This window comes from Poecilia mexicana, unplaced genomic scaffold (genome assembly GCF_051168715.1).
Source record: "Poecilia mexicana isolate PSO_F unplaced genomic scaffold, ASM5116871v1 scaffold_20, whole genome shotgun sequence".
In the NCBI taxonomy this organism is placed as follows: Eukaryota; Metazoa; Chordata; class Actinopteri; order Cyprinodontiformes; family Poeciliidae; genus Poecilia; species Poecilia mexicana.
In genome coordinates this window covers 12,484,395-12,503,927 of record NW_028263389.1, presented here as the reverse complement: position 1 = coordinate 12,503,927, position 19,533 = coordinate 12,484,395, and the positions used below count along the sequence as shown (strand labels likewise).

Here is a 19,533-nt window from a genome sequence, read left to right as displayed (position 1 = left end):
TATCTCGGGAGAAAACTCTGTTAGAGGCAGAAAGAGACTTGGAGCTGGGGCAAAGGCTCACCTTCCTGCAGCACAACAACCATAAACTGGTTCAGATCAGAGCGTGTTTAGGCGGAAAATCTGTAGAAGCGTGTGTGAAGACCTGAAAACCGGTGTTCAAACCGGTGTTAGCTAAGCCCATCTAATCTGACTGAGCTTGATCTATTTCCAAAACAAAACAGTCTAAAAGTGGCAGAGACCTTCTCCTCTCCCTCTCCCCTAAAACGATCTGCAGCTGTAACTTCAGCAAAGCTCCAACGTACTGACTGAGATGCATATAAATGCAAGCCACACTTTTCAGATTTTTACTTTTACAATATTTCCTTCCACTTAGTAATTACACACCATCTTGAGGTCTGTGCTTTGTAGACAAAATGTGAAAGAAATAAAGGAGCTTGACTTCATTTGTAAGGCGTTGCGAGATTTTCCTCATTGCTACTAAAAGCCACAGCAATCCCCTCAGATTTGGCTTCGGATGACCGGAGTCGTCGTCTCTCTCTCTCTCTCTCTTTGCAACTTTTACACCCTTAGTCCTGTGCAAAACGTGCCTCCCCACTCTGTCCACAGAGCAACTGCCTCCTACTGCCTCCTACAACAAAAGATTATACAACAGAGAAGATCAAACAACAACGAGGAGGGGAGGGCGGAGGAGTTTCCTGCATGGATGTCAAGGCCAAGGTTGGGGTTGAGTTTGCAGTTTGCTTCCACTGAAAGGAGGTGCGATCAGCAGGGCCGTTCTGAGAAGCACCACAGAAGAAGATACGCAGCAGCCTCTCGAGAGCTGCTTTTGTGTTGCCGGGACAACGGGCACCGTTCCTGCTCCTCTGGCGAGGCTTTCGGCAAAACTAGCTCACACTTCCCTTCCTTCGCTTCTGGCTTTTATTTTGCATCGCAAAGAAAATTGAGGTTCACAGCCTTTGAGACGTGGGGGAAAAAAAATGTTGCATGAAGATTAAACCGGGGGAGTCGTCATGTGTTTTTTTATTGTCCTCATAATGGCTTATGTAATAAGCAAAGAGTATATGAGCATACAAACAAAGCATAGCATGACGGGTGTATACACACTTCTTACAGCTAAAAATATGTAATTGCTGCCACTGTAATTACAGTTACATTACAAAAATATATATCAGGAAAATCTCTGCTCACCCTACAGACTCAGCTGGCACAAATCAGCAGAAACAAGATAAGCCAACTTAGTTCATTTCTGGGTTATATATAAGTATAAATAAACAGGAGATTATACATTTTACTACCAGAACCTTTGCTGAGAAAATAAGCTTACCCACAGACAGCATTCCCCAAGGACAGGCAATGGAAAATACTCTGAAAATTGTGGATTACTCTCAATTGATAAACAATATTCAGTGACACGTGTCATCCTCAGTTATAGAGCAGCCTTGGTTTTGATCGATGCAAATCTGTGTGTAATAATGGTCCAGTCATTCGCTACATGCGCAAAGCTGGCAGAAACAAGGGGAATGAATATTTTAGTGTAACCAAGTGGACTCCTCTTGACTTGGCTGCTGCTTTGTGCCACAACGTTCTCCATCGTGTGCGACGTGACGGCAGCATTCATTACAGCTTCTTTTCTTGTTGAAATTTAACAAAGACAAGAACAGTCGACTTCAGGCTCAGAACAAAGAGGTTCAGACCTTTTTTTTTTTTTTTTTTTTTTTTTACACACAAAGAAAGAAAGTTTCTGAAACCCACCTAATCTCAAATAAACCCCACCGCCTAAGTCAACTCCTCTCAGTTACCATGGACACAGAAAGGTTTCTCCTCAGTCACCCTCGAAGGCCCCATTGGTGGCTCCGTGGCATTCGCTCTTTTTCCGACACTTGGACAAGATCCTGTGGAGCAAACTTGGAGATCTGTGCAGCTGAGGTTGGGGGGCCACGGGCTCCTGCGGAGGACTTTGGGGCCTCCGCACCGGGAAGGGGCCGTCGTGCTTAACCTGGCTCGCATCCAGCCCTCCTCTGCCGCTCCCCCTCCTCGGCGCCTGCAGAATGTGTCCACTGGGGGACAAAGAGGAAATAACAAACACAAAGGCCCTGTTTATTCCCTGTGACCTAAATTAAGCTGCCGTAGCAGACAAGAGGTTACAAGAAGCCGAGCAGAGGACTCGAGTCTGGATTTGCAGGAGTTTGCGCAGAGCAGCTTTTACTCATCCTTTAGTATATCGATATCTATCATTAAAAAAAAGGTTAGAAGAAGAAACAAACATTTCCCTCACTCCTCAAATAAGAGGAGATTGGCTTCTGTGCATGTGTGTGTGTGTGTGTGTGTGTGTGTGTGTGTGTGTGTGTGTGTGTGTGCGTGTGTGTTGTTGTGTGTGTGTTTGGGGGGCTTGGCAATCATTGCGCTTTGTTATCTAATGAGAGGAGAGAGGGGCCACCTGTTCAGGGGCGCTGGGAGGAGAGCAGCGGGATCGGATCTGGACATGGGGGGGCATGTGAGGAACATCTGCTGGATACGGAGCGTGAAGCGCGGTGTGCGGACTGGCTAAAGGTTGGGGGATGCGTGAAATTGTTTACGCGGTTGCTTCAAGTGTTTATTCTTTCATCCCATACCTGCAGCGTTCGGTGTTGACTCTCAGAGATGAGCTTCTCTGCAAGCCTTTGGTTGGCAGGTTAGTCTGAAACGAAGCGCAGAATGACAAATTTAGGCGTATTTAGATGCATCTTGATTTTTTTTAATTTTTTTTATTTAATCTCCAGACCCCACGGAAATCTCTGCTTCAGTTCAAACTCTGCTTTGTTTTGCTCTGAGGATTTTTCTTTTTGCAGGAACACAGAAATGGGCCCATGTTGTTCAGTATAGGATTAAATAGCCATAGATTCTGACAAAAGCATTAGCATTTTGAACTTTTTAAAAATCTTCTCATGCTACATCCGGATACTTTAGTTCGTTTTCATCAGGATTACATGTGAAAACGCAACCTAAAATAGATGAAAGAGGAATAAAGCATGACATTTAGCCCGACTCCAGTCCTTGAGAGCTGCCTTCCTGCAAACTTTACTTGCATCTTTGCTCCAACAAACCTGAATCAAATGCTTGCATTCCCTCGCCAGCTCTCATTGAGCTCTACAGAGGCAATGAGTAATGAGTCATTCATTTGGACTGCATCTTAAAAAAAGTCTGGGACCCTGTCTAAATCAAAGCATATTCAAGAATAGAATTAGAATGGTCCAGTCAAAGTCCAGACATAAAGACAGTTGAAGTAAGGCTTAAAATAAATAAATAAATAAATAAATAAATAAATAAATAAATAAATAAATAAATAATCCATGTTCAAAAAGTCTATTCAGTCTAATTAAACTTAATCTGTTTTATCATGAACACTGGTCAAATATTTCAACCTCTGGAGCTGAAAGCCGGTGGAGATAAATCTCAAAATGTTCTGCAGCTATAATTACATCGAATAGTTTATAAAGTATACGCTCAGGGGGGGAAGGGGGATAAGTACCAGTTTGTTCGTAGCAAACTGTAAAGACGTTCAAGAGGCGTGCAAACACGAGCAGCTCTCTTTTGCAGCTTTACTGAACACATCCACCAACCTGGCTCAGCTCCATCACGCACGAGGCGGGGAAGTAGCCCCACTGGCCCTGCTGCAGCCGCCCGAACCACCTCCCCTCCTCGTGCTTGGACAGAACCAGGATGACGTCACCCGGAGACAGGGCCAGCTCGTCTGGCCAGTGGGGTCTGTAGCTGCGCACCACCACCATCTAGCGGACACAGAGAGAACTACGCTTTTAAATAGGAGAGAAAATTCTGGATTTTTTTTCTTTTTTCTTTTTTCCGCCAAATAAATAAAACATCAGGTTTCGCTGCTGAAAGAGGTCGGTGAGTGATAGTAACGTTAATGCGTGCAGGTTCACAGGCAGGACCTTGTGAATGGAGAGGATTAAGAGTCAAAGCTCAGAGATTAACTGCTGAGCAGTAAAATAGAAACCTTCAGTCCGGGGGTTACGACACAGTGTGGGTCATTCATATGCATACGATGCAGAGATGTCCATCGAATCAACATGCAGTAATTTTAATTTAGGGCTGTTTGTGTAAAGAAAAACATAAACTTGCCTTTTCAGCTTCAGCTTTGTATCTATATCTCCCTGTAGTCCAGTGAGAGTGGAGATGAATCAGCAAAAAAAAAAAAAAAAAAAAAAAAAGGAATGAAGAACATTAGTTTAATCAAGAATGCATAAGAAAAATCACACCAACGAAGGTGTGGCGGCATCCCTGCAGCTGCATCCTTCACTTGATCAAGTCAACCAGAAGAGAAATCAGGAAGCCGACTCTGATCTAATAATAATAACACTAAATAATGTCATGCTAAACCAAACTTCAGTGAAGATGTGCTTCCACTCACCTTGTGGAGCAAGGACGGTGGTGAACACCTCAAAGTGTTCATTGCTCTGCATGTAGATGTGCTGCATCTTGGAGATCTGACCCCGACTGAAGCTCCTGCTCTCTAAATAAATGCAGCTGACTAATCCACTGCAGCACCGCCTTGAGCTTCCTTCCTTCCTTCCTTGTTTCCAGCAGTGAGTTTCACTGAAACATGCAGAGCACAATTAAGTTTTTCATGTGAAAATGCATTTTTCTAGACTTCTAATTCCTTTAGGTCCATTTTTAAAATATAACAAACATGTTTTAAATGAATGCATTAGATAAAGTTCTACAGTGAACAGGCTTTGAACGTTCATCAGAAACTGTACAAGAAGAAAAGTCCAATAAAAGTAAAGAGAGAAAGAAAGAAAGGAAGAAAGGAAGAAAGGAAGGCACCAGGAAGGACACAAACAACTTTGGGGGTAAGAAAAGGGAGGTAGGACACAGAGAAGTAAGAGAGAAAGAGGAAGGAAAAATGAAAGGAGGGAAGGATGGATGAAAAGATAGGAAGGAATGAAGGATGGAAAGTAAGAAGGAAGGAAGGACAGAATGAAGAAAGGATGATGGGAGCAAAGAAGGAAGGAAAGAAGGAAGAAAACAATAGAAATAAAGATGGAAAGAAGGAACGAAAAAAGAAAAGAAAGTAGAAAGGATAAAGAAAGAAAAAGAAGGAAGGAAGGAAGGAAGGAAGGAAGGAAGGAAGGAAGGAAGGAAGGAAGGAAGGAAGGAAGGAAGGAAGGAAGGAAGGAAGGAAGGAAGGAAGGAAGGAAGGAAGGAAGGAAGGAAGGAAGGAAGGAAGGAAGGAAGTGATATTGGGCAGCAGATCCTAACCAGAAGGTTTTAATGATCTTTTATGCTTTAGGGATTTGTTTCTCTTTGAGCGTCACGTTGCAGGTGCAGAGCAGACACCGATCATGAATCATTTCATCAAATCAGAGCTCGACTGATTGAGAGTTATCGACGGCGTCCCGCTTTCCTGTGGCATGGCTGAGCAGGAACAAAGAGCAGCGGCTGCCTGGTGATGGGCTGCTCAACAGATGGTGATGGAAACCTTCCTCCTCCTCCTGCTCCCCTGTGCTTGTGTCAGCGACTAAAAACCATCCATCAATCACACACTGGAGCAGTCACTCCGCCAGACGATCATATGTGGAATAAAGGCACCTCGAACCACGACAAAAACTTCAGCGCTGCTCTCATTCAGGGGTTGCTTATTGGTTTATGTAGTCCGCAAATGCCGAAAGTACAAATCCTGGCTTGGTGAGCTGTCACTCACTTTCCTCACTGCTCCTAATTCAGGATGATGTTCCCAATCCAAGCACTAAACCCGAAGCCAAGCCTTTAAATAAAACCACAGCTAAGCCTTTCATAGGAAAACTCTCCCCGATGATCACTTCCAGGAAAAAGAAAGCGGTTTAATCATTTAAACTTTGGTACTTTGTGAAGCTCAGTTCATTTTTACATTAAATGTGGTTAGCTGAGCTCGTGTCACATTACAACCACAAACTCCCCTGTGATTTATTAGATTTTATCCGATGCACCGACAGAGAGTGGCGTGTAAATGTGCAATGTCGGGGAAATTAGAGAAAGGTTTCAACGTTTTACAAAGCAGGATGTGCATTTAAAGTAAAATTATTACACTTGGCTGCAATTGTAATCTTTTAGAGTCAGTCTCTATCAGCTTTTCACATTTAGAAACTGGATATTTTTCACTCATTTATTTTTTTGCTAAACGCCTTAAACTCTGTCAGATTGGATTGAGAGTGTCTGCAAAATATCCGTTTTCAGATTTTTGTCACAGATTCTCAATTTTATTAAGTTATGTACCTTATCTGGGTCACCCAAGCACATTATAGTTGTAATAAATCACTATTTTTGACTTTTACTTGACTAAAAGTATGTTGAGGTATTGCTACTCTTACATGTATACACACACATCTTAATCTCTGGCTGTGAGATTATTTCTCTTTCCTTACTGTGAGGGATTTACCTTTTTATATCCTAACTAATTAAAGTGGTTGATGTATTGTTTTTGTTTTGTTCTAATCATTCTCTCCTACACCTCGAGGTCACCAGGTCATGTGTTGCCATGGAAACACGCCCATGAGCAGTGCTGACAAGGACCTGGTGTTTTCAATCAGCCTCACTGGGAAAATCTACATTGTTTGAGAGGGAGGGGGAGGGGAGATGCTTTGAATTTTTGTCTGGGCACAGGTTGTGCTTTTGTTTTAGTTTTGAATCTATTAAAGTTAAATGTAATTATGTAAACGTTTTTCTAGAAATATAAATGAGTCCACATGTATGTTTCCTATTGAGTAAATGCTGTTCAGTCACATTTATGACGTGATACGTTTACTGCGTCATCAGTGCAGGAGCCACCGATCACCACTAGATGGCACTCCGAAGACTGACTCTTCATTCTCAGTGGTTGAAAATGTTAATTAGAAATTTTAGAATTATTCTAACTCGTTTATTTCAAAATGCAAGTTTTTTTTTAAATTTACCATTTTAATGAAATAAAGTACCTTTCCTATTCCATTAGTTAGTTTACATGGCTGAGACCTTTATTTTAAATTAGCTAATATTAATTATTTACCTCTGATGTGCAGCTTTGGCCCAGTGTTCTCACCAGAACCAGAATCAAAAGAATCATTTTAATAGGCTCAATTAAAAATAAACATCTGCCTGAAGCAAAAGTGTAACTCAGTGTAGTTGCAAATAAAACTTTATAGTCATAATAGGAGATGCAGCTTTTTTCCTTGTAGCTGTGATGCTAATAAATTCATTTATCGAATAAAAAGAATCCAATTAATTACTGCGATATTAATAAAAACATGTCATTTTATCAGTTCTCAGTGTCTGTTACATACAAACCGGGACAGACTACAGGCAGTAGTAATCTGATTACTTCAGCTGAACAGATTATTAAAAGAGAACAGGTCAGGCAGGAAGAAAATCTATGCTTTTGGTTTGTTCAACTCTTGATCTTAACAAAAAAGGAATGCATAAAAAAATGTAAATTGACAACGTTATAAAATCCAATATACTGATTTACATCAGTACAAGAAATAATCATAAAAACTACAATTTATCTCTTTTTTTTTTTTTTTTTTGCATTATCACAACTAGCTTAGATTAATATAAATATTTAATCAGTGGTGGCATCATGGTCTAAGGCTGTGTAACAGAATAGAAACTTGAATAATTCAACTGTTTTGAATCTGATTGGTTCTGCAGTTTAAAGTGTATTTTCAAAGTGACACAGATCAATATTACAAATGTTCATTTAATCAACACTCAGTTGTGATAGCAGCCTCCTCTTTTGCAACATGGGACAATTATCTTTCTCTAAATAAACCAAACACCTGAAATGAATAAATCCAATTATTTAGCTGCAATATTATTATATTACAAAAGTTTTCACATCAAGCCTCTGTGGTGGTTTGAGCATATTCTGAAGAAAACAAATAGTCCATATGAATTGAATCTGCAATATCTTAGTACGTTTAAATTCACAATCATATTCAGATTACATGTTTTGTCAACAAGCATAAAAGAATGCTTGGATCAGATTGCAGATTTATTCATCACTATCAGTAAATCAGTTCATTCTGCTGCTTAAAAGTCCAGAATAACTCCAGATGAAGCAGAGAATCAAAGTCCTCAGTGCTTCCCTGGTTTTCCTCTTCTCTTCCCTCCTCCTCCAGCTTTTCCTCCTTTTCCTTTCGGCCCCTTCCCTTTGCCTCTCCCTGCCGTGTTGCCCTTGCGCCCCTTCCCCCCGGCGCCCTTCCTCCGCCGAGCCGCAGCCTCCTCTCTGTCCTCCTCCCTCATCTGTGTGTTCACCGCCTTGGTGATGTCCAGCTTGGGGGTCTTGCTGCCTATGATCTTCAGCAGCTCCAGCTGTTTCTGCTTCTCGCTGTTGAAGTCCCCGATCAGGGGCTCGAACTTCCTCTTCTTGCCGGAGTTCTTGGGGGGTTTCTCTTTGGGCAGGCGGTCCTGGAACCTCCCCACGGACGCTGTGGAGGTCTTGGCCACGCTCACGGCTTTGGCCAGCTCGTCTTTGGACTGCTGGGCTTTAGGCAGCAGTCCCTCTCCAGGGGTTTTGACTTTCTGCGCTCTGGCGATGTTCCTGAGGCGGTTCAACTCGTTTTTGGCCACCCGCTCCTTCTTGGCCTTGTTCCGTTTGGCGAACTGGTCCTCGTTGGGGTCCGCGGTTTCCGGGACCTCGATCAGCCAGTCCTTGGTGTCATCTTTGGCCCGCTTGTAGCCCCAGCGCCTCCTCCACTCCTTGGCTGTTTCATCCCAAACCAAATTAGTCTTCTTCTTCTTCTGGATGCCTTTGAGCTTGGCGAACTGCTCCCACTTGGTCGGGGGTTTGGGCTTCGGCGGGGGCTTCTCTCTGGGCAGCCGGGTGGTCTGCTCCGGTAGTTTGGCCACGATAACCTCTTCGACCCTCTCCGTGGGTAGTTTCCATATCTCGTTGATGAGAAGCTGTGTGTTGTCCCGAGCTAATGCTCGGAGGAAGTCGTTTCTCTTCTTCTCCCTTAAGTCACGGGTCTCGATGCGGTTTTTGTCGCAAGCCAGGAGATTCCCGACGTCAAACTCCAGGTCCAGCTCCTTCTGGACGGAGATGCTCTTCAGCTTCTCGGCCTCCTCCTGTTCAGCTTTGGCCAACAGCTCCTCCACACTGCACGCAGCCATGTTGGTCGGCTCACAGTGGAACACGTGCGGAGCAGGAAAAAACACGAGCATTCATTTCCGGTTCATGTGTGGACGGAGAGTGTTCCTATTATGGCCACAAGGTGGCAGTGTTTAATCAAATGTTTTAGAGTTCTCTGTCCTGTTGAGGACATTTAAACATAAATACAAGAGTTAAGCGTTTCCGTGTTTTGAATATGTAACATGGAAATAACTGACTAGGAAGGAAGGATGGAAGAAAAGAATGAAAGATTTTAGGGGAAAAAAATTGACATAAGGATGTAAGAGGGAAGAAAGGATTGCATGAATGGGAATTGAAGAACGAATGGAAGAAAGGAGTGAAAGAGAAAAGAAAAATGTTAGAGAATGGAAGTAAGAGGAGAGAAGGAGTTTAGAAAGAGGGAACAAATTAATTATTGAAGGAATAGAGAATTGGAGGAATGTGGCAAAAAAGGAGGAAAGAGACTGGGATGAGAGGAAGGAAATGAGTGAATGAATGAGGAAGGAAAGGAGAAAAAGAACAAGAGAATAAATGAAAGGAGAGCAGAATGAAAGAAGAGTGGAGTGAGGGTAGGATGGAAGTAAGAGAAGGATGAGGGAATGAAGAAGGGGAAAAGGATGAGAGAAGAGATGGGCGAAAGAAGGGAAAAATTAGGGAAGGAACGAGCAAACAAAGGAAGCCCAATCTTTATTCGCTCAAGACTGAAGCAAATAAAGGAAAAAAGAATGGAAGGAGGAAAGTGAATAACCAATTTTTTAAAATTTGGGCGCGTTGAAGCAGATTCACATCTAGAGGATGCGGGACACCTGAGGACTGGAGATCAGAGTCTATGTAGAGTTCAGCCTTTATAAGACACACTAAACACATGAAACAAGTTGCTCTGGTCAAATAAATTAGAGATAAACTTTTGGGCTTATATGTAAAACCCCAAAAAGATATAGAAGAATTACTTCTTCACATCACCTTCGACACATAATTTCCTGAATTAAACAGGTGTCAATTCATCTGCAAGGTGACAGTATTTACTTCAAAAAAGGGCTTAAACTCAATGATTCTTGATCTAAACCGTGTTGCTAATTGCAATGGAACGATAAACAGGCTGCATAAAATAACCAATCCGTTTATAACCAGCCTTTTAAAAATACTTGCCGCTGCACTGCCTGGTGTAAGTTCATTTATATTCTCATGGCTTTGTCTATTGACGCAAGGAGCTTTTTGAAGCACTGGCAACATATGGAGGAGCAGCACATCAGGCTGTGGATGTCACTGAAGTAGTGATTTGAGATGACAACTCCCAAAAGCTGTTAAGCTGAAAGGGATGAAAAGGGAAGGAAAATAGAATCGTTAAAAAAAAAAGAAAAAAGATTACTTTGGAGAAAGTCACTGTCTAGGATTGATGTGTGGACTGAAGCTTGCTCTCTACTGTATTGTTTTCAAACTGAGACCAAATCTTAATTACGTTAAAGATAATTGGTTGTTTTGGCTCCTTTGGGAAGTAGGGAGCAAATTATAGAGCAGCAACACTTGTAATGACAAAAAAAACAAAAAAACATTGGGATGTTGTCAGAAAGCTTACAGTTGTTGCCCATAGCAAGATTTAAAAATCAATTTTTTTTCTAGTTGTAAGAGTGGAAAGCAATCTATTTAGACCACAAGAAATTTTTTTTCTGAATTTAAACCCAGTCTAGATTATTTTTTTTGTAAAAATCCAATCCGTATTTTTGTAACGTCTCCAAAAAGGAAGCGATTCGTCGTTGATTTTGCCTGAAGATTATTAACCCACGAAAATATTTTTATTTAAACCACACAATAAATAAAGAAGAACAAGAACAAGACGAAACACAGAGGAAGAAAAAGCTGTTCTATTATTAGGCGCGAAAATCTACTTTGGTGGCACAATGACGGCAAACGCAGAAGGTGGTACAGCACTTTTGCAGAGCAGCAGCGGCAGAAGTGCATCATCTTCACAGGATGTCTTCAGGCAGCACGCTGGGTTGTGGAAATCCTGAGAGCCTAATCAGCCCAATGCCATGTCACCGCATGACACAATTAGAGCCAAAAGGTTTGGGTGTCGACCAACCCTTTTTTATAGGTCAAACCTTTTTTTTTTTTTTTTTACCCAAACATATTTATTTACTAGACCTGGACAGACTTGGGTTTTGCTTGGGAACTTTAGAAAAACTGAAAAAAGGGGTTTTCATCGTTAGAGCACAGAATGTCATAAAGGTTGCCAAATACAGGATCTTAATCTTGCATATTCTAAACAAGAATGTCCAAAGATTAAATACATTTCTCCAGCTCATAACGATAAATGCATGTTTCTATTATGAATTTATGGCAGATATATCGACAGGCTGTGAATAGGGAGCCTGCATGGCTCTTCAGATTGTAAAGGTTATGCTGTAGATCTGACAGATGATTTTGAGTAAGCAATATCCCAGCATAGTCTTTTCATGCTTTTGTTGCCCATGTAATTTGATCTCCATAAAAGGTAGGAGCCAAGCTCAAATGGCCAACCTACAGGCTTTTTGAGAAAACATTGAAAGATTCTGAGACACTGGCGTCAGAACTTAGAGAATCAGTATATAAACTATGTAGATGCTCAGTCTGCACCGACGAATATATTCACTCACCACAACACGCATCGCCTTGTCAAAAGCTTAAGTGACTGCCAGATCGACAGATTCCTATGGAGTAAAGTCGGGATATAAAAACTCTTTTTCATAGCTTTACTTGTCCAGGTTTGGAAAAAAAAACAACAACTTTAATTTCAGTACTTATCCGGAGAGAGTAGTTTGAATAAGTATCAATCCAATCAACTGCAAGACATGATTGTCCACCTAAACTAGAGAACATTAATCAGAGAAGAAGCCAAGACACCCAAGGAGCTGGAGCAGCTGCAACTATCCTAAGCAGCCGCTGGATAAGAACCGGTAAATGTCTGGACAAGCAAGGACTCCTTTTCATTTCTGATGCCTCACATTTTGTGGATTTATTGGAGTGATTCTTTTTTGGAGCAGGTTCTCTTGCACAGTTCTTTCTGATATGAAACTGTTACTCACCAATTATTACCTTTTCAAGAAATGTTTTCTTTTGGAAAAAAAAAATCTGTTTTTGTGTGTGATAATTTTATCCTAACAACTCTGGGAAAGCAAACAACTCACTTTAGGAATTTTTTAAGGATTATATACCCTCTTTTGGGCCAATGTGAAATTACCCATAACCATTTCCACAGTTTACCTATTAACCAAGCTTTTTGAGTGCCTTTATTTAACCACTTTGTACTAGTTTATTTCCCTTGTTATTTAGGGTATTTTAATTGATTTGATTGCATTTTTTGTTCTGAACATTTTATTCTACCCCATCGATTCCTGATTTGGCTCGTCGGTCGATCTTTAAGTTTCTTTGTACGTGTGTCTCATAAAATCCTAATAATAACTTTGAAGCTGCTGGATGTGAAAGTGGAAACGTTTAAGAGGTACAAATTTGCACTGATGAGTTTGAAAGACAAACAAGTCACGTGAATCCAACTTCAAATTATCACACACTTTCTACACTAACTCCACACTTTACATAATGAGTAAGGCCTTAAAGGACCTCAAGCGGAAACTCTGAGGAGGATAAAAGCTTTGTTAATCATGTACTCATCTTTTTTTTTTTTTTTTTTTTGACAAAACTGTGACCTGCTGCAGCTTGGTGGAGACCATGACTCAAAAGATCATAGGGTGTAAGTGATGACATCAATGTAAAAAAGCCTCCACTGTGCCGCAGATTACCAAACTGAGGGACGACCTCTGCAACTTCCCACATCGCCAAGCTCGACCGCGCTCTGCCTGCGTCCAGCGTCCAGCATGGAGCCACTTCAGCACTCCCTCGCACGCAACGCTTCTGCTTGCATGGTCAGACCCCCTCTCTCCTGCACACCCACACACACACACACACACACACACACACGCACACACACACACACACACACACACACACACACACACACACACACATACACTTGGACATAATGTTGTTGGAATGATATCTCAAGGACTCTCCATGCCATGCTGGGTCCAGGCAGCCGGCCAGGTTTTGGGGGGTTGGACTGAACTGGACGGAGAAGGGCGGCGCTTCCAGGAGACCACGGCTCTGTTTCTTGCTCATCTGCAAACATTACCCCTGCCGTCTCCTGGCTTCACAAGACTTGGGTAACACTTGCTCACGACAAGGGATGTAGGTTTACATTTTAGCCTCTTTTTTGAGTTTTAAACGAAAGGAGAAGACGTTGTTGACAAGCGTTCCCTTCGAAGCAGACGATCAAGTTAATTCTCTGATCTGTCAAGAGTGGGAGCAGCAGGTATCTGTGAGGTGCTGCTCTTTGCCAAATGATATTTCTGTCCCAACTTCAGATCAATAAAGGCTCTGACCTCAAATGTCAGCCAACTAAACTCTGAGTGGTATGGAAACAGGAAGCAGAGGCAGGAAGAACAAAACTGGCTTTTGTTGTGATATTTACCATGGAAATGCATCTAAAGTGCTGCTAAAAAAAACCCATTTGACTTCTTAGCCATTTTATTTATGATGTGCTCTTTCTTTAGTCTTGAATGTTTAAAAAATGTGAAAATGGCAACTACTGCCATTAAGTGTTTGCATTAAACATCACTGTAAATTCATTTTGGCCCACTCATCTCAGAAAAATATCAAAAACTTTAGAAAGCAAGAATTTATGAGACAATAAAAAAATATTAGTGTATCTGGGAGAAGCAGGTTGGTCAAAATGCCCGTCTATAAATCATTTTTCTTTGAACAATATCAAAATGTGTTGGTCAGGTTGTCTGCTGGTTTTCACAAACATAGTTTTATTTTGTCAAACAGGTTGAATTTAAATCATTTCTTGATCCTACAGATTAGATAGTATTCTCATCACCCATCACCTGCTCTGATACAATCCATGCCTCCGCTCACTTAAATTATCGTCAGACAGACGGGCAGACGGTGAAGTAAAGCAAATTTCCTCCTGCTGCCAGGTGTTGTTGCTAAAATATAGATCCACAGGGCATTTAATTCTAGATTTACAAACGTTTTTCCCCACAACGCTTTCAAAAGTCCATAAAACTTTCCTTTTACGCAATCATCGTGCATCTGGGACACATTAACTAAAATGTAGCTTCCAATAACACAAAGTGTTTGTGAAGACAGGAGACAGAAATGTATTCCACTTGACAAAATGCACAAAAATACTTTCTCTGTCCTCCAGCCAAGTAGGTCAAACAATTTTATGTAATAAGGGAACAACTAAAAATACACAAGCAAACTGTCAGCAGCTAATCATGTCTGATTTATGCCAGGATGGTGCTGATGAGATTATTTTGCTCCTCTGTGTGTGGGCCCGCGGCGCTCTCAGCTCCTCTTTGATGCTAACAGGTCAACTTTTGGGAACGGGGAAGAAAGTTTCGAGCCTCAAGCTAGTTTTTGCATGGCTGCATTTCTTTTATTTTTTCCACCCATGTAAAATGGGAATCCTGTTATCTGCCCGGTAACTACCGTAGCAGCACTCACATTTTGTTTTGCAAACAACAGGCATTGTGTGTTCAAAACTAAATCAAAGATATGACACGAAAATGGAAAAATGTCATGTTTTTTTTTTTGTCTGTGGATGTTTTTGGTGTAACAAGGTGCAGCCGGAACGGCCTCTGCAGCCCTCTGAATATAGCAAAACCACTGATCCTGTTAGGGGTTTGCCCCTGCTTGGTGAACCATTCACCGGTTGCATTCATTCATAAAAACCATAAACGTGCAAAGCCGCTTACCGTCTTTATTTATATCTCAGACACGGCAGAGAGCCTTTCGCAATGGAGTCGGACGATAACGATCAAGTCCCGTTTCCTAGATTTCACTTGCTTCAGGTTATCCTTTCGCTGCGTGGAGGGATGTATCTTTAGATGTGTGAATGCCTTCTCCGTTTATAATTCTGTAGTCAGAGTTTGTATAAATATCACAAGTGCTGTTTTTGAGCTGTGAACACATGGAAGTGGCAGACGAGACGAGAAAAGCGCAACGTGAGAGCCCCGACAAGAACCGAAGGCGGTAAATAAACGACTTTGGCTAAGGCTAAACATTTTTGAAAAGATGCTAAGCTTCTTTCAAAACGGGAAAACGACATTTAAAACCCAGAAGAAGAAAAAAAAAGATAACTGAAGGGAAAAATACATAACCAGATTAATTTGCCTTTCGGCTCTGCGGCCTCTAACGATTGTCTGCCTGAGAGCTGTCAAAAACGGGGCAAAGACGTTGAACTGTGAACTATCTGTAAGTTTTCGTGTAATCATTATTCGTGATGAGTGCTGCCCGTTTTCCCTCTTCTTCTCTTGATTCCTTAATCTGGTCCCGGATTTCCTTTCTGTTAGTTTTGTCTTTTGCTCCCCTCCCTCCGTGCTGCAGGCCCTTGCTTGCTAATCGTTACACCTGTCCCGTGTTTGTCATTCATTACTTTGGTAATTATTCTGCTTTTCACTTGCAGCATGCCAGATCCTCCTCGTTCCTCTGTCTGTCCTGGCCTCCTGTCAGCCCTCTGAGAGCCAGATCTTGATCTGTCTGTGTTTTCCTGATTCTCCCCCTGCCCCGGTTTGATTTTTTTTATTTTTTTACTCATCACTACCTCGGTACATCCTGGAAGAGGTTGTCAGTCAATCAGAAGGCAACACATACCTAAAGAAACATTAAATATTCAGCGAAATAAACTTTATTCGGTGGTCTTCAAAATAAAAGCATGCCAAAACTAAAACGAACAGCCTGTGTCAGTGAACACGATGCTTTCCAGCAGCCTTACACTTCTCAACCATGCGAGGTTCCCAAAGCTCCCACAGTCAAAGAATATGTTCCCAATTTCCTATTATAGTTGGTGGAAAAAGGAAAAAGTACATTTACTTGCGAGCCAAACTTGAATTTTACAGTAAAGGACAGTGAAGCACTTGCTCGCTAAAACTCTTTCCATGCTTTACTTGCCAAATGTAACAAGGATTTTCCTTTTCTACCTCTTAGTATTAAAAATTTGACAACTTCACAGCCTTGCAAAACTATGCATGCACCTTGAACTTTTCCACATTTTTGTCATGATCTTTTGTTAAAAAGTCATGTTGTCAAAGGCGTTATTATCTCCTTTAATAATTTCTTTGATGTTCCCCCCCCCTTATTTCTTGCCATTTTAGTTTACTCCTTGTGTTGGTTCAGTGCCTCTGATTGTTTGTGTTTTGGATTCGCTTCATTAAATTAGCATTTCTGTTTATTGTTCAGGTTTCCTTTCTTCTTTCGGTCTCTTTATTTCTTTATTTCTGTTTTTTTTTCCATTCAACTAACTGTGTTCAGATGTCACCTAATTAGTAAATAGAGTCCACATACAGTACATGCTGTTCTGTGAAGGCCTTCAAGGTTTATTAGAGAACATTAGCGAATAACCACAACATGAAGAACAAGGAAAACGGCAAGACGTGTCAAGTTGTTAAGAAGTTTTGAACCAGGGGTTCCCATGTTTTTGGACACTTTCAACCCATCATCTGACAATGGAAAAGAGTATCCAAACGTAACTGGACAGGGTTGTCCGGCCAAAACTGGAGAGAATGAGTCAGAGAAGCAGCCAAGGCGGAGAATACGGGACAAGTATTAGTAATGCAGTCCACAAATGTAAAAGAAAGAAGTTCACTTTGCAGTGTGTCACAAATTTTCACCACAAGTCATAGACGGTGCAGACAAATGGAAGGAGGTCTGGTCAAGTAAGACCAAAAATGAACTCCCTGGTCTGTGTGGAAAACACAGGCATCACCATGAACATGTAACATTGTGATGTAGGGATGCATCTCTTTGGAAGATGCAGGGAAACTGGTCAGAGTTAGCAGAAGGAATGAGAGGAGGTGATATAGGACTATTATGGAAAAAAAACCTGTTAGAAACTGCTAAAGACTGGAGACTGGGGTTCACCTTCCAGCAGGACAATGACCCTAAAGACCCAGCCAGAGCTGCAACTGAATCATTTGGTTTAAGAAATATAAGAAAAATCCGAATACAATTGACAAACTCAATCCAGTCTGACTCCAAAAGAGCAAAGCGGTTCTACAATTCAAGACTACAAGGCCTACATGTGGACATGCACCTCAGATTTATGTGAATGGTTTTGAAAGATGTTCCATTTTCCTTCCACTTTAGAAAGCTATGCTCCTTTTTGATGTCATATAACATAAAGTAGCATTAAAATACGTTGAGACTTACAGTCGTAACTAATGACATGAGTTATTTCGCAAGACACTAACATCTTTCTATTACTGCTCTGAAAACTGTGTCTTCAGTTCAAATGATCTACTTTTAAGTAAAAAAAAAAAACACAATACAAAGAATTTAGGTTTGAACTCCTCGCGCTGAATTGAACTAATCTAAAAGCTGCATGTGCTTGTTCGGCGAAAGCCGCAAAACATCATAGAAAGGGACTCGTTCTGAGCCTTATCCTCTAAAGCTCTGGAGAACGTCTTCACTCTACGGTCACGGCTCGCACAAAACAAAACTTCATCCTTCGGGGGTGTTGCCGTGCATCCGTTGCGACAAGAAAAACCACGGAGAACTAATCCTGCTTAGCTGAATTCACCCCCGGATAAAAAGCCAGGGAGAAGATGACACCACCAGACGAGGGCGGCTGGCTAACAAGAGGACCATATTTAAATTGGGTGATTTCAGACGACATCTGTCCGCGTCACCAAGGACCTTATAGACCTCACTTAATCACACCCGAGGCTTTGGGCCACTAATTACGCTTTTCTTCCTCGCATCTCCAAGCCGAAACATCAGTTGTGACCTTATCTCTGTGTCCGGCAGAGTGTTAGCATTCACATGGCAAGTGTGGCGATGAATGTGATTATTGGAGCCCAAAATAATAACATCGACGTCTCCGAGCCACCGGTCGCCATGCAGACCAATTGTTGTAGAGCCCCACCGCCCCTTCCTCCTCCAAATGAGAGAAGACGGGGATAAAAATAGAGTCATTATGGCGCCGGATCTTTGGGAGAAACCCATGCACAATGCAAGATGTGTGGTAGGGAGTGGGGATATTAATAATTCAGGGAATTTAATCTCTCATAACGACACCTACAGCAATCGGGTTATAAGGTTTATCACAACTCCGGAACCTGGAGGAAAAACAACAACAACAAAAAAAACAATGATGTGCAGGCATTATTAAAGTACAGGAACATACAGGACACAAATAAAGACATCAGTTTTAGTACTTCAACATATAAATAATGCAAACTCAAAGAAAAATAATAACAATAATAATACCAGGTTTGACCTAAATCCTTTGTTGTCACTTACATGTTACAGATCAAAGGAATTTTGATTGATGAAAACTACCAGCATAATAAAACAAAAACAAAAAAACTTTCAAATAGCTTTCCAATGATTTGATTTAGTGACAGGAAAAACTTTTCCACACCAGCCTGTCTCTGTGTGCAACAAAAGTGAGCCTAACTAGTTCGGCAACTCTTGGCAGCAACGGTTGCCATTGGGTGTTTGTGATAGTTGATAGTCTTTTGTATCCGTAAGCAGGAATGTTGTCCCGTTTTCTTCTGATAATTGTTGTAATTCAGCGACACTGGAGGGTTTCTACGCATGGACTGCATGTTTTAGGGTTTCACCACAACAGCTTAATTGGATTTAGGTCCAAACTTTGACTACGCCACTCCAGAATTTTCACTTTGTGTGCTTCCTGTGTGCTTTGGATTCTTGTCCTTGTGCAAAACCCGAGTTTGCATCACGACCCGAGGTCGTGAGCTGACGGCCGGACATTCATCTTTAGGATTTCCTGATAGAGAGCACAATAAAATGGTTCAATCAATTATGCCAAGTCATCCAGGTTCTGGAGAGGCAATGTGGCCCCAAACCATCGCACAGCCACCTGATGACCGACGGCGTCATGTGGTTTTCTGAAATACTGGTACATTTGCAACAGATGTTATCAGAACACATGCATAAATAGTATTGATCTTGTTAGGACTTTACTCGAAATAAATATTTGTTTTCCTTATATAATCATCAGCCCTCCATGTGCACACAGAGAGAAGAACAGGGAAACTCTCAAACTTTCGCCAAGCCTGCAGGCTGATGTGTCATCCGGTCCCTCCGGTAGATCCTGAGAAATCCTCTTTGAAGCCTCCAATAATGAGGGCTGGTTTGTCTGAGCACTGGGCCCCTTGTGCGAGAAGCATCCAGGGCCCCTATTGATCTGCTGTTAATTAGTCTGTAGATGCACATTGGTGCGTAATGAGACCAAGCAGCAGCTTAATGAAAGTGGAGAGTCACTAATCCCATGAGTGAAATTTCCCTTCAGGAAGGATGTGGGATTCCCTTTAAAGAATATTTGAGACAGGAGAAACAACACA

At 41.6% G+C, this 19,533-nt stretch overlaps 2 protein-coding genes across 2 annotated transcripts; both read right to left on the bottom strand.

Moving 5' to 3' along the window:
- Positions 1–996: 996 nt before the first annotated feature.
- On the bottom strand, positions 997–5,946 carry LOC148153391 (uncharacterized). Its single transcript, XM_088001377.1, has 5 exons — positions 4,409–5,946; positions 4,120–4,151; positions 3,600–3,767; positions 2,613–2,677; positions 997–2,057 (listed from the first exon to the last, which is right to left on the bottom strand). The coding sequence occupies exons 1-5, from the start codon at positions 4,473–4,475 to the stop codon at positions 1,823–1,825; spliced, it is 567 nt and encodes a 188-aa protein (XP_087857503.1). The 5' UTR covers positions 4,476–5,946; the 3' UTR covers positions 997–1,822.
- A 1,704-nt stretch (positions 5,947–7,650) lies between these two features.
- rrs1 (ribosome biogenesis regulator 1 homolog) lies at positions 7,651–9,169 on the bottom strand. Its single transcript, XM_014966894.2, has one exon. It carries the CDS (start codon positions 9,124–9,126, stop codon positions 8,089–8,091), a length of 1,038 nt encoding a protein of 345 aa, XP_014822380.2. The 5' UTR covers positions 9,127–9,169; the 3' UTR covers positions 7,651–8,088.
- Positions 9,170–19,533: the final 10,364 nt, after the last annotated feature.